The sequence below is a fragment of the Thamnophis elegans genome, chromosome 1, assembly GCF_009769535.1.
Source record: "Thamnophis elegans isolate rThaEle1 chromosome 1, rThaEle1.pri, whole genome shotgun sequence".
NCBI lineage: Eukaryota > Metazoa > Chordata > Lepidosauria > Squamata > Colubridae > Thamnophis > Thamnophis elegans.
This window is the reverse complement of record NC_045541.1, coordinates 26381084-26395234: the sequence shown is the minus strand read 5'-3', so window position 1 is coordinate 26395234 and position 14151 is coordinate 26381084. Positions and strand designations below refer to the sequence as shown.

Sequence of the window (14151 nt, the reverse complement as noted above, 5' to 3'; positions counted from 1 at the left end):
CGTAGGAATGCATAGTGCTCTGTACTCCATAGAAGCCCTATCAAATTATTTGCTCAGAAAGCTGTGATTGGTCATAGATCCCCTGTTGATGTACATCCACAATGAGTTGTATCTGTGGGTTTATGCGCATTAGAGGTGAGTTGCTACCAGTTCGGCCCCGGATTGGTAGTAGCGGCAGTGGGAGGGTCCGCCCACCTGCCCAGATGCTTCTGTGCATGCGCAGAAGTGTTGTGTGCGCGTCCACGAACAAACCGGTAGTAAAAGTAATAGAAACCCACTACTGATGCGCATCCTCTTTGGAAGTGTTGTTTATGTTCTGGCTGTAAGTAAGCATTGGACTGTATGGCTTAAATGGTTTCCCCCAATGTTATGAGCCTTGACATTTGGCAGCTCCTCCCAAAGTAGCATACTATTTTAATTGTTGAGGCATAACCATTTACCATCTTGCTATAATAGCTGACAGGACTTAGTTGCGATCTTTGTTACGCAATAGAGTGGAAGAATTATATTACGGCAATTAGCTCCTCTTTGATTTGTTTCCAGTATAGTTTAAGTGAGACGTAATAGCCTACTGCTGCAACTTTAATGAAGGAAAACTTTCTACTCCATACCCAAAGTAGTTCTTCTTTGGCCTTTTCTTGATTTGAGGATCAGAATAAAATGGCTTTATGTGGGAATTTTGGTGCATGGGGGAGATAGATGATATACTAAACTATAAGCTATGGGTATGTTTTGTACTAAATGGACAAAACAGTGAATTGCCCTTTTGTTACCTGTAATTAGTAATTAGAATCTCACCCTTTTTAATTACTGCTGAGAGGTATTGATAGTGTGGCATTTATAATTAGCTCTCCTTGAAGAAAGCCAAATACATTCCTGTAAATATGACTTTTTTAAAGTTCAAGTTTAGTACTTCTAATTTTCTTTTCTCAGTAGCTTTCTGATGATGTTAGGATACTATTTTCATAGCTCTGGGTTAGATAATAATTACATTTGGGAAATAGAAAACCAGCATTTTGCCAAGTAAAATATTTACAAGTGCTCCTCAATTTATGATCACAACTCAGCCCAAAATTTCTGTTGCTAAGGAAGACATTTGTGAAGTGAGTTTTGCCCCATTTGACTACTTTTCCTGCCACAGTTGTTAAGTGAATCACTGCAGTTGTTAAGTAGTAACACGGTTGTTAAGTGAATCGGGTTTCCCCATTGACTTTGCTTGTCAAAGGTCGCAAAAGGGGATCCCATGACTCCTGGGATACTGCAACTTGTCTTAAAGATGAGCCATTTGCCAAGCATCTGAATTTTGATCACATGGCTGTGGGATTGCTAGATGGTTGTAAGTGTGAAAAATGGTCATAAGCAGTGAAATTCAAATTTTTTTACTATTGGTTCTGTGGGCATGGCTTGATGGGCGTGGTGTGGTTTGGCGGGCATAGCTTGGTGAGCGTGGCAGGGGAAGCATATTGCAAAATCTCCATTCCCTCCCCACTCTGGGGTCAGCCAGAGGTGGTATTTGCCGGTTCTCCAAACTACTCAAAATTTCTGCTACCGGTTCTCTACAAGCTGTCAGAACCTGCTGAATTTCACCCCTGGTCATAAGTGACTTTTTTCAGTGCCGTTGTAACTTTGAATGGTCACTAAGTGAATTGTTGTAAGCCAAAGGATTACCTGTATCTATTTATGTTCGTTTACATAGGTTTACGTATGAAATTGCACCTGTTTTTGTACTCATGGAACAAATAACACTTCGAAAAATGAGAGAGATTATTGGATGGTCCAATAAAGATGGCGATGGAATATTCTCACCTGGTGGGTTTCATTCCTTTTTTTTTTAATTGAATAAATGTTTAACAAAATAAAACCAATGCAAATATTAGAAAAGAAAGAAAATAGAAAAAGAAAGGAAAGAAACGATCATTAGAAAAGATCTTCCAATGTTTTTGACAGTTTTTATAAATGCATGAATATTTTACCTTCTTTGTCTAAGGCTACGTCATAATTTCCTTCTTTCATAAGCTATAATTCTCTAACCCATAAATCGCACATTCATTTTTTTCTAATTTCAGCAAAAAGTCCATAAATTTTTCCAGGCAGGTTCCACTCCATTCTTGTTGTCTCTAGCATCCAGGTGGTCAGTAATTCTGCAAAGCCCAGTCCGCAATTGAACATAAGCAGATAATCTGCATGCTCTTAGACCTATCATATGTAACTCAGTAGAGTAACTCAGAAAAGCTTATGCTTTTAAATTCAACTTGGTTATTCTGAAAAGGTGTATTAGACCCCTTTTGATTTTTTACTTTCAGTTACAGTCTCTAAATTACTTTCCTTCAGAGGCCAAACAAATGACATTCTTCTCAGATTTCAGATTTAGTTTATTTGTATGCCGCCCTTCTCCGGGAGGGGCTCAGGGCAGCAAACAACTCAGAAGGGAAAAAGGGGACACAAACACGATACACGTAATTAAAATACACAAGAGTCATACAGCCATACAAGTCGAGAGGGGAGGGGAACTCATCAACCCCAGGCCTGCCGGCACAGCCAGGTTTTGATGGCTTTCCGGAAGGCCTGGAGAGAGGTGAGGGTCCGAATCTCCACAGGGAGTTCATTCCAAAGGGCCGGAGCTGCTACAGAGAAGGCCCTCCCCTGGATGGTAGCCAGATGGCATTGGCTGGTAGACGGAACCCGGAGGAGGCTAACCCTGTGAGATCTGACGGGTCTTTGGGAGGTAATTGGCAGCAGGCGGTCTCTCAAGTACCCAGGTCCAATACCATGAAGGGCTTTATAAGTTACGACTAGCACTTTGAAGAGTATCCGGAGACCGATCGGTAGCCAGTGCAGCTCACGGAGGATAGATGTAACGTGGGTATACCGAGGTGCACCCACAATCGCTCGCGCGGCTGCATTCTATTTTATAACTTGCATAACTTTTAGATTTTTGACCTTCTTACTTATATTAAATGAGGCTAACATTATATATACTGATATATAGTGAGTGATCTTCTATGCTTTTAGTGTTGCACATTTTAATTATTGCAGTCTTCAATATTATCAAAGTTAACTTTCCTAACCGTTCTTGATAATGTCACTTAAGATAGTCAAAATGCAACATTAACTAAAACCTTAATGTGCTTCTCTTTAAATAGAAATGTAAAAGTGTTCTTGTTTGCATGTAACCATGACAATATCCAAAATAACACAAAACACTTGGGACCAATAGAATTTCTGGGTCTCAATATTTAAGCAGAGATTTCAGGAAACCATATCTTGTTCACCGCTTCCTGAGGAACGTGGTTGAATTTGAAATTTTTGCAACTATTACCTTAAGAAAAGGTCATATTCATAAAATTGGAGAGTTAGCCTTGCCTAAAAACAGAGGTGATTATCATTAACTTTTGTCTATTGGTTCACTGGATATTGATGCTTTTTTGGCTACATTTGCAATGTAGTCCATGAATGCCGCTTATACCTTTGTGATAGAACTATATCAGACTTCTTATTTTCACGTTTCTAATACTCTATTGTTGGGTCCTTTCATTATAGGTGGTGCTATATCCAATATGTATAGCATCATGGCTGCCCGCTATAAATATTTCCCGGAAGTCAAAACCAAAGGCATGGCTGCAGTGCCTAAACTGGTCCTTTTTACCTCAGAACATGTGAGCTCAATAATTTCAATTAACATGATTGTAATTACTGGATATTGTGATTTTTGTCATCAGCCTTGTTCTGGAGAGATTATGTCTATTTTGTTTCATTTCCCTTCTTCCTCCTTAGCATTTTGGAGTTTAAAAGCAATCATAGCAAATTAACATTATTAACAAATTAACATATATTAACATTGTTGTTTCAGAGTCACTATTCAATAAAGAAAGCTGGAGCTGCACTTGGATTTGGTACTGAAAATGTGATTTTAATAAAGTGCAATGAAAGGTGAGATATTTATACATCTTTAGCTGGAAGTCTTTGTTTTTATGTTCAGGTTGGAACAATGCTAGGGACATAATAACAGCATCAGTGAATGCCCTACTGTTGTTTCATTTCTGTTTAGTCCTTTTTTTGTTGTTCTTTCTTGTGTGTCAGATTTGGCTTTCACATTTCACTTTGGTTGCAGGGGCAAAATAATACCTGCTGATCTAGAAGCCAAAATCCTGGATGCCAAACAAAAGGTATTTTTTTTTAAAAAAAAAAAGAGGAAAGGGTCTCCTGCTTAATTTTCTTGTTTTATTTAGAATATATTTACAATTTGGACACAGTAGCATTTACTTCTAAACAAATGTGTATCAGCTTGCATTCTTCATCCAACATTTAAAGGCAGGTTAACCATAAGAACTAATAGGCTCAGCAGCATAAATTGGAACTGAAGAAGCTGCTTGGATGAGAAGTGAAATGTTTGCAAAGGAAGAGAAAACAAGGAAGTCCAGCTGCCTTTTGGAAAAACACCTTTTGGATAATCATGACCTGGATGATTGAGAATCTCCATAGACACTAAGCAGTATAAATGGCCCTCTCCATCCTCCACATGTGAATTTCCACCGGGAACTTATTCCATGTTATAAGTCAAACTCTAGGGAAAAATTCTTCTGATCCTTCAGCAAAGTTCTTGTGTGGTTCTTGAAATTTTATTATGTACAGTTGGAGATTAGAACATATAATTGTTTTTTAGCCAATTCATCCTATAAGAATACCGGTAATCTAAGACAATAATTCTCATAGTAATGTCCCTTCCTTTGTATATTTCATTTCTCTTTGAATGGACTCATGTGATTATTTTCTCTTTGCCAATTGTATCATTATTACAATTGTTTCACAGTGAGATTTACGAGGGCAACTTCTTAAAAATTTTCACTTCCATTAAGATTTATCGCCCATTTTAGTTAAAAGAAAAGGAGCAGCTATATTTACTATACATCTCCTACTCACTCTTAAGGTTACAATTTACTTCAGGAGTGTCAAAAATGTGATCAGGGCTCACTCATCTCCTGCTGGAAACCTTTTGATGAACTCTCCAACGGTTCACCGACAAAACCGCAAAGCCCTTTTCCGTGCCGACATAATCCGCGCCATTCGAAGCGCTAAGGAAAAAGGTGACCCTAGCACACCGACATAACCACGGAGGGCAAATCCGCGCCTTCCGAAGCGCTCAGCAAAATGCTTTTACTAGCATTCAAAAGCTAACCCTAAACCTAGCCCTAAACGTAACCCTAAACACAACCCTAACCCTAACCCTAACCCTAAACCTAAACCTAAACCTAACCCTAACCCGAAACCTAAACCTAACCCTTACCTTAACTTAAATCGACTTTCTGTAGCTGTGCTGTTGTAAAGCGCCCTTCTGTCACCGTGCTGTTGTCACCGCGGTGATGATGTTGCGGTGATGACGTCGCGGTGATGACGTCGCAGTGATGACGTCGTGACGCGGTTTTGTTGGCGCGGTTTTGTCATGTGCGCTTTTGTCGGGTCACGCTCTTCAACCACCTCAAATCCAGGGTCTTCAGTACTGCATGATGTGAAACCAAGTACTGTACGACCACTGAGTGGTTGGTAGAGGTTGTACATCCCTGCTTTACATCCTGAGTGCACAAATTTGGCTGAAGGTCGCATTTAGATATTCTGGATTGTGCAGAAAACAAGATGTATACAGGTAGTCCTCTATTTGGGATCACAATTGAGCCCCAAATTTTCATCGTAAATGAGCTTTGCCCCATTTTACATCCCCTTTTTTGGCCAAAGTTTTGAAGTGAATCACTATTAGTTGTTACATGAATTTGGCTTCCTCCATTGACTTTTGTAAGTCGCCCAGAACTGCTTTGAAATGAGATGAGTAGCAAATAAATATCATCATCGTCGATTTTGCTTATCGGAAGTGAACTGGAAAAATTACAAATAGTGATCAGTGCAAGTGATCATAAATACATGTAGCCAGTTGTCCAGATTTTGATCACGTGGCTTTCAGGATGCTGCAATGGTCATAAGCGTGAAAAGCAATCATAATTCACTTCTTTTCAGTTTTAACTTCAAACATCACTAAATGATTGGTTGTAAACTGAGCACTATGTAATGTGGTAAGAGTAAAAAGCAGTGTCATCCAGAGGAAATCCCCACTTCCAAATTTTTTCTTCAACCCATCTATTTTTCCCCCCAGTTGATTCCTTCTCCACCAGTGCATTTTCTCCCATCTTACGTAGCCTTAAAATGGCTACGTTTATCGTAATTTTCATATTCTTATACTAAAATGGTGGAGAGGAGTGAGGGCCACGTAAAGGAAACTAGGGAATCAAGAGACTCAGGTTAAGTACCAAGACTTCGCATTTTTAAATTTGAAGCCAATGCAGAAATATCTTGTGTCCTGATAAAAAGATGATATTGTCTATTCTCTGAAAAGTTTTCTTCATTGCTTGTGATTATTCAATGTGTTTCCAAAGCTTTCTTTTCAGTGGATTGTAATTATTAGATACTTTTACCTCAACTGCTTTAGTGTCTTTGGAAAAGTCAAAGAAAAAAAAACATGCAACAATTAAAAAGAACTCGGATCAATTGTACTTTAAGTTATAGTGAATCTTATTTGAAAAAAGAAAAGTATTCATAATATAGCTTCTTCTCTGTTTTTATTTACAGGGATACATTCCCCTTTATGTGACTGCAACTGCTGGTACAACTGTTTATGGAGCCTTTGATCCTATTCCAGAGATAGCAGACATCTGTGATAAGTATAATCTTTGGCTCCATGTGGATGTAAGTAACCAGGGCTGCATAATCCCAATCCATTTTACTTGGAAATAAAGCCCATTAAACACAATGGCTATGCTTGCATGACGTTCTTAGCAAAATCAGTTGTATTGTGCAAAGTTGTGCCCCAATCATTTCAAGATAGCATTATGTCCAAACTATCATTTGTTAAATACTCAGCAACTTAAACTCCCCTGTCAGCTTCTAGACCATTGGTTCCCAAACTTTTTTTGGCCATGCCCCACCTAAGCATCTTTAAAATCCTGATGCCTCCTCTTGACATATAATTCTTACTTTACTCAAAAAGTGAACTCTACTCACATGGAGGAAGCCTAAAAGGCCATTAACTTGATTTCAACAAGGTTCAAATTTCCCCCATTAAAATCAAATTGCCGCCCTGTGAGACATGGGAGGAACCACTGTTCTAGACAGTGATGAGAGAGTAGAACAGCTCTGCAAATAAGTCAACAACAGTCAGATTATTTTAGTGTTTTTTTTCTTTTAACACATTGTGGGTGAGTGTCTTGCTTAAACTGGGCAGTTGAGAGAAGGCTAAGCTTTCTACTGATCATACCACATTAAAACATCAATTACTGCCCTCTCTCTTTTTTAAAAAAAAGTGGGAAATAAAAATAATCCCTATCAACATTGTGATCTGTCTAAGGCAATTAACAAACCAGTACAACCAGAAAAAACTGTGTTTTCCTAGATTGCCTGTAGGATCATCATGTACGTCATTTATCCATAAATCAGATATGTCATGTGAATTCAGCCAATGAGCTAGATCCATGATGGCGAACCTACGGCACGCCTGCCACATGTGGCACACAGAGCCATATTTGCTGGCATGCGAGCCAGCTGATTTTCAGCCTTCCAGAGGGCCCAGGGAGGCTGGTTTTGCCCTCCCCAGGCTTCAGGAAAGCCTCCGGAGGCTGGAGAGGGCAAATAACAGGCCCAGTGGGCCAACCGGAAGTTCATTCCTGAACTTCTAGTTGGCCCATTGGGGCTGTTTTTCGACTTCCCCAGGCTTCAGGAAAGCTTCCAGAGCCTGGAGAGGAGTTGTGTGCGCATGTGCATGCAGGGGGTGGGGTGGGTGTGTGTCACAGGTGGGCTGGGATGATTGAATTGGTGTGGGCACGCATGCATAAGCAATAGTGCATGCACACACAATTGTGGCACGCCATAAGAAAAAGGTTCACCATCACTAAGCTAGGCTTTTGAGTAGTGATATATTGATTAGTGCATTATAATGCAAATAAATTATTACATTGCTCTGCGAATTATTGCATGGCTAAGATTGTGGAAAATAGGTCCACCATTCCTTCTTTAGGGAGAAATATTACAGTGAGTTTTCTGCTGAAATTAAGTATCTTTAAAAAATATTTCAAGTTCCCAATTCAATTCCCAAAGTTTACCCATTTTTTCCCATCTTTTCCAGGCTGCCTGGGGAGGTGGGTTACTGATGTCTAGAAAGCATCGTCACAAGCTGAACGGTATAGAAAGGTACATACTTTAAAATTCTGCAGGGGAAAAAATGACTTTTTATAAATATATCAGCATAAGCATTCTCTTCTCCCAACCTCCAACACGAATGGAAGAGAGATCCCAGATGTTGTTGGACTTGAATTACAACTCCCAGCCTCCCCCTCTCCTCCTCCATCGCCCTCTCAGCCAACTTGTCAGTGCTGGTTAGAATTCAGCAACCTCTGTTTTGCAAAAATCTACGGTAATTATGAATATTGTATTCAGTAGCATATGTGAACCATTATTTTAATGGGATAAATGTACCTTAGGAAAATGGGCTGCAAGAATGTCTTCAACACTAGATCATAATTAAATTAAAATTATTTGGGGACCTACCTGGTGCTAGGTTGCTGCAGTACTAAGACCAAAATGTTGACAAATGAACATATTATGACTACATATAAAGTGGCAGAACCTTGAAATAGTTTTTTGGGGGGAAGCAATATCACAAGGATGGAAAATACATTCAGGGCAGCTGTTGTTTTAGGATTAATTTTGCTATTTAAGAGACAATAATGATAATCTGATGGTGTAATGAATGCCAATTAATTACTGTCAATTTTCAGCTGTTAAGCTGATGCACTAATTTAATTCTTGAGAGAGCCCCCTTATGGACACAATTTTAATAGCAGCGTGGCAATTTTCTTTTCCTTAAAATACCAACCGATCAGAGTCACATTTAGTCATTATACTATTAAAAAATGCTAAAGAGAGATTCTTAATGGGACGTGGTGGCTCTGTGGCTAAGACGCTGAGCTTGTCGATTATAAAGGTCAGCAGTTCGAATCCCTAGTGCCAGCTTCTACCAACCTCGCAGTTCGAAAGCATGTAAAAAATGCAAGTAGAAAAATAGGAACCACCTCTGGTGGGAAGGTAACAGCGTTCTGTGTGCCTTCGGCATTTAGTCATGCCGGCCACATGACCACGGAGACATCTTCGGACAGCGCTGGCTCTTTAGCTTTGTAATGTAGATGAACACCGCCCCCTAGAGTCGGCAATGACCGGCACATATTCTGCGAGGGGAACCTTTACCTTTAAGAGAGATTCTGATAAGATACAGTATTGGTACATGAGTTATTTTTTGAATTTTCAGTTCTTGTATTTTCACCCAGAATCTTTTGCAAACAATATATCCACATTTAGAAATGCATCCACAATAGTTCCTTCTTGAAAACCTAAGGAATCATCTTGCTATTCTGTAGTTCCTTCAGCGGAATCTTGGGGGAGCGGGGGACCATTTCTATCTATATTCATTCTTCTTAATTCCTCCAAAATGAATAGAAGTGTTGACAGATAATCCCAAAGGAAGTGTACAAGGCTACCTGAATGAATGAAATATTTTACTCTATAGTGTATACTGTATACTGTATAGTATAGTGACTCCTCAACTTACGACCACAATAGGGACCAATACATGTTTCATTAGGCAGTGTGGTCATTAAGTGAGCACCTGATTTTATAACCTTTTTGGCTGCAATTGTTCAGTGAAACCTCATGTGACAACAATTTGCAAATTTCATCGCTGGCTTCCCCATTGACTTTGCTTCTTGGAAGCCAGCTAGGAAGATCTCAAATGGCCATTATAAGGTTACAGGATGCTGCGACCATTACAAATAACCTTGGGAAATGAAGGGAAGAGATGCAGCCTTGGAAATGATCAGATGAAAGGGGGAAGTATACAGCTGAGTAACAGGCAAAAAAAAAAAGGAAACTTAGAAAAAACCAAACCTAATTTATCAGAGAGTAAAAAGAGACAATGGGAGATTTCTCCTTTTAGACTTGCAAGATTTTGTTATTGTAAGGCAGGCCTGTTAAACTGGTGGCCTGTGGGTCCAATGCATCTTGCATAGGCCACGCCTACCCTGGCAAAAAATGTTGCGATACGTCACGATCCAGCCAGTGGTGGGATTCAATTTTTTTTACTATCAGTTCTGTGGGCGTGGCTTGGTGGGTGTGGCAGGGGAAGGTTACTGCAAAATCCCCATTCCCTCCCAATCAGCTGGGACTCAGCAGGCAGAGAATAGATGGCAGCAGGGCCAGTCAGAGGTGGTATTTACCGGTTCTCCAAGTTACTCAACATTTCCACTACTGGTTCTCCAGTACAAGTCAGAACCTGCTGAATACCACCTCTGGATCCAGCCCATGACACAATCAAGTTCAACACCCGTGTTATTATAGTTTTAAAGTTTTATAGTTTTATTGATTTGTATGCCGCCCACTCCCGAAGGACTCCGGGCGGCTTACAATAAAACAAGGGAGGGGGGAATAATACACAAACAACATTAAAATATACAACAATCACAATCTCCGGGGGGCTGGATATATCGAGAGCCCCCCGGCCTGCTGGAGCAGCCAGAACTTAACAGCTTTGCGGAAGGCCGGGAGGGTAGTAAGGGTACGGATCTCCACGGGGAGATCGTTCCAGAGGGCTGGCGCTGCAACAGAGAAGGCTCTCCCCCGGGGAGTCGCCAGCCGACATTGGCGGGCAGATGGAATCCGGAGGAGACCTAACCTGTGTGATCGAATCGGTCTATGGGAGGTAAAGGTTTTCCTGTCCAGTTGTGTCCGATTCTAGGGTGTGGTGCTCATCTCCGTTTCTTGGTTGAAAAAGCCAGTGTTGTCCCAAGACACTTTCGTGGTCATGTGGCCAGCATGGCTATATGCCAAAGGCACACAGAATGCTGTTACCTTCCTATCAAAGTGGTACCTATATATCTACTCCGTAGCGGCACAGTGATTAGAATGCAGTATTGCAGGCTGCTACTGCTGGCTACTGACTGTCAGCAATTTGGTAGTTCAAGTCTCACCAGCTCAAGGTTGACTCAGCCTTCCATTGAACCCAGATTGTTGGGGGCAATATGTTGACTCTGTAAACCGCTTAGAGGAGGCTATAAACAGAGGTGAGTTCCTACCAGTTCAGCCAAGTAGGTAGTAACTCGGCCCACCACACCCCCAAACTGGTTCTATCATTGGCGCCGCCATCTTGATTTTCGGTTCTCCGCATGAGCAGAACAATCTTCATTGCAAACATTTTTTTTAAAAAAAAAATTTGCACGCCGAACTGGCAGTAATGCCGACAGCAACCCACCCCTGGCTGTAAAGCACTGTGAAGTGGTATATAAGTCTAAGTGCTATTGCTATTGTTACTTGTATTTGCATACTTTCAAACTATAGCCTTACAATAAAGTAACATAAGTTCATTTTGTTATGTTTTCTGTTTGGTCTACTCGGGAGGACAACAGTTATCCAACCTTTTAAAATGTGTTAATTGTGGGGTTATTGACTCTTAATTAGTCCATTTGACAATGGTCGACATATTATGGTATAACCTCCATTGTGGATGTGCCGGTTACCCTGATCTCACTGGTACCAGACGGCTCCTACCTGATGATGTTAGAGAATAAGAAATCACTCTCTCCAATTCCATGGCTTCTAAGCACGTCTCTTTGTTTTGTAGAGCCAACTCCGTCACATGGAATCCACACAAGATGATGGGAGTCCTGCTGCAGTGTTCTGCCATTCTTCTTCGGGAAAAGGTTTGTTTCATAAATTGAATGCTCCCTCCCTCTATTTCCTTTAATCTAGCATATATGAGCCGCAAAAACTCCCTTCCTGTTGGGACACTGCTGAGTGTCAGTTGCAATGAGTGGAATTAAGGTTCCTGGGGGTAGATGTTGAGGGTAGCATAGTTAACCATAATGATTCTGAAAAGATGAGCATTGTTCCTCTAGTCTTCATTCTTAGCTGCTGGGTCTTTAGCATTTGACTAAGAAATGCTCCCTTACCGCACATGTGGACTCAAATAAGGGGCCATTGTTATGTTCTCAGTACTATATCGCAGACTTTGGGGGTCTAAGTAAAATAATCATATGGATAATTGACATTTGTGTTTCCCAACTGGATTTTTTGTGCTGTATGGTCCTCTGGGATTGATTGGAATCAGGATCTAAACATGTAAACAGTAACAGAGTTGCAAGGGACCTTGGAGGTCATGTAGTCCAACCCCCTGCTCATGCAGGAGACCTGTACTAGGGATTCAAACCGCCGAACTGCCGACCTTTCTGATTGACAAGACAAGCTCAGTGTCTTAGCCACTGAGCCACCTAGTCAGAGGTTTTAATCTCTTCAGCTAGAAGAAGCAGAGAGAGAAAAAAGGTACCACAGGATGGAGTGTGTTGTTTCTGGGATTTTCTACTGACTCAGAAAAATAAGAGGATTTAATTGTAATGCCAATTTTAAAAGCTTAAGCAAACACATACGCAGTAATGTTTAATGCATGCAGCACTGCATTTTTCTTTTGTTTGACGTATGTTCAACAGACATGCTTTTTACAACAGGGTATACTTCAAGGTTGCAACCAGATGTGTGCAGGATATCTGTTTCAACAAGATAAGCAATATGATATCACCTATGACACTGGAGACAAAGCAATACAATGTGGACGCCATGTGGATATATTCAAATTCTGGTTGATGTGGAAAGCGAAGGTAAATGATGAGCAAAATGCAAAACGTTTCTATAGAAGCTTAACCAGAAGCCAATTCCCACCTATTCAACATGGCTTTACATTCTTAGAAAACATAAGCATATTGTTGATTCAAATATTAATGTCTCCCAGGTGAAAAATCTTGGGGAAAGGAGAAATCAGTTTTCTAAATATCTAAGCAAAACAATTCATGAAATTTGCACCATAATTCCTATTCTGCCTATATTTTGTGTATAATTGCTTAATCTATTTTACCAGCCATATCTTTTTGGGGGTGGAAGGGGGGGGGGCTCATGCAAAAGCCTAAAAAAGGGATGTTTTAATGAGTAGAAAAATGGTACCTTAGTCACACAGAGCCCAAAATACTTCTTTTTTAAATATGGGCAACCTTAAAACATTAAAAGGAAGCTGTTCTGTGCATACAACATTTACAAATATTCCATATTTCATTGCTGCTCAGCTTTGGTTAACAAAATAAATACATAGTTAATTTAATTTAATTTATTGAATTTATAGGCCGCCCAATCCCGGAGGACTCCGGGCGGCTTACACAGAAGAAGAAAATTAAAAAAAAATAAAAATAAAAATAAAGATTAAAATTCTCCAACACGCATACATTCAAATTGGAGCTGGACCCTACATAATAAGGTCAACACCCCCAGGCCTGCCTGAACAGCCAGGTTTTAACAGCTTTTCTGAAGGCCATGAGGGTGGGTGAGGTCCGGACCTCTGGGGGTAGCTGATTCCACAGGGTCGGAGCGGCCACAGAGAAGGCCCTCGTCCGAGGCCCCGCCAGCCAACACTGTCCGGTTGACGGCGTCCTAAGGAGGCCCACCCTGTGGGATCTTATGGGCCGTTGGGAGGTATGCGGCAGTAGGGCGGACTCCAAATGTTCAAGATTTACTCTCCAAACTATTTAGAGGATGCAGAAAGAATATGAGATTGAATTATTTCTTTCCCCCTCTTTTCAAAATAGGGTACAGTGGGATTCGAAAGTCAAATCAACAAATGTCTTGAATTGTCAGAATACCTCTATAATAAAATTAAAAACAGACAAGAGTTTGAGATGGTTTTTGAAGGAGAGGTAAGTTGTAGACTGTAAAATACTTTCGATTAAATTATATGTTTTTGCAATAGAAAAATTTTCCACCCAGCACTGTTACTGTTATTTTATCTTTTTGATGTCTGGTAGACAGGTGAAGAATATGAAATCAATTGAAACCAGTGAGGTACATAACACTGAAATTCAATTGATTCATAACCCTTAGAAAAAGGTGTTATCACTAAAGCCTTGAAATGTATTTTGTTCCACTCTAGCGGACTACTTATTATTTGTTACTTAAGTAAAGGAAAACATGCTGTTCAATGGTTTGAATCCTAGCTGAAATGGCTTTCTGCTTGATTGAGCCTCAGTA

The 14151-nt window shown here is 40.3% G+C and overlaps 1 protein-coding gene across 1 annotated transcript in view; it reads left to right on the top strand.

The window, feature by feature from the left end:
• Positions 1-14151, top strand: part of GAD1 (glutamate decarboxylase 1) — a 62371-nt gene that overhangs the window by 45170 nt on the left and 3050 nt on the right. The window contains exons 6-14 of the mRNA XM_032220996.1: positions 1697-1809; positions 3541-3656; positions 3851-3930; positions 4112-4166; positions 6616-6732; positions 8165-8229; positions 11708-11786; positions 12588-12737; positions 13713-13820. Of these exons, the coding sequence (XP_032076887.1) occupies positions 1697-1809; positions 3541-3656; positions 3851-3930; positions 4112-4166; positions 6616-6732; positions 8165-8229; positions 11708-11786; positions 12588-12737; positions 13713-13820 (883 nt within the window). The remainder of the gene's footprint in view (positions 1-1696; positions 1810-3540; positions 3657-3850; positions 3931-4111; positions 4167-6615; positions 6733-8164; positions 8230-11707; positions 11787-12587; positions 12738-13712; positions 13821-14151) is intronic.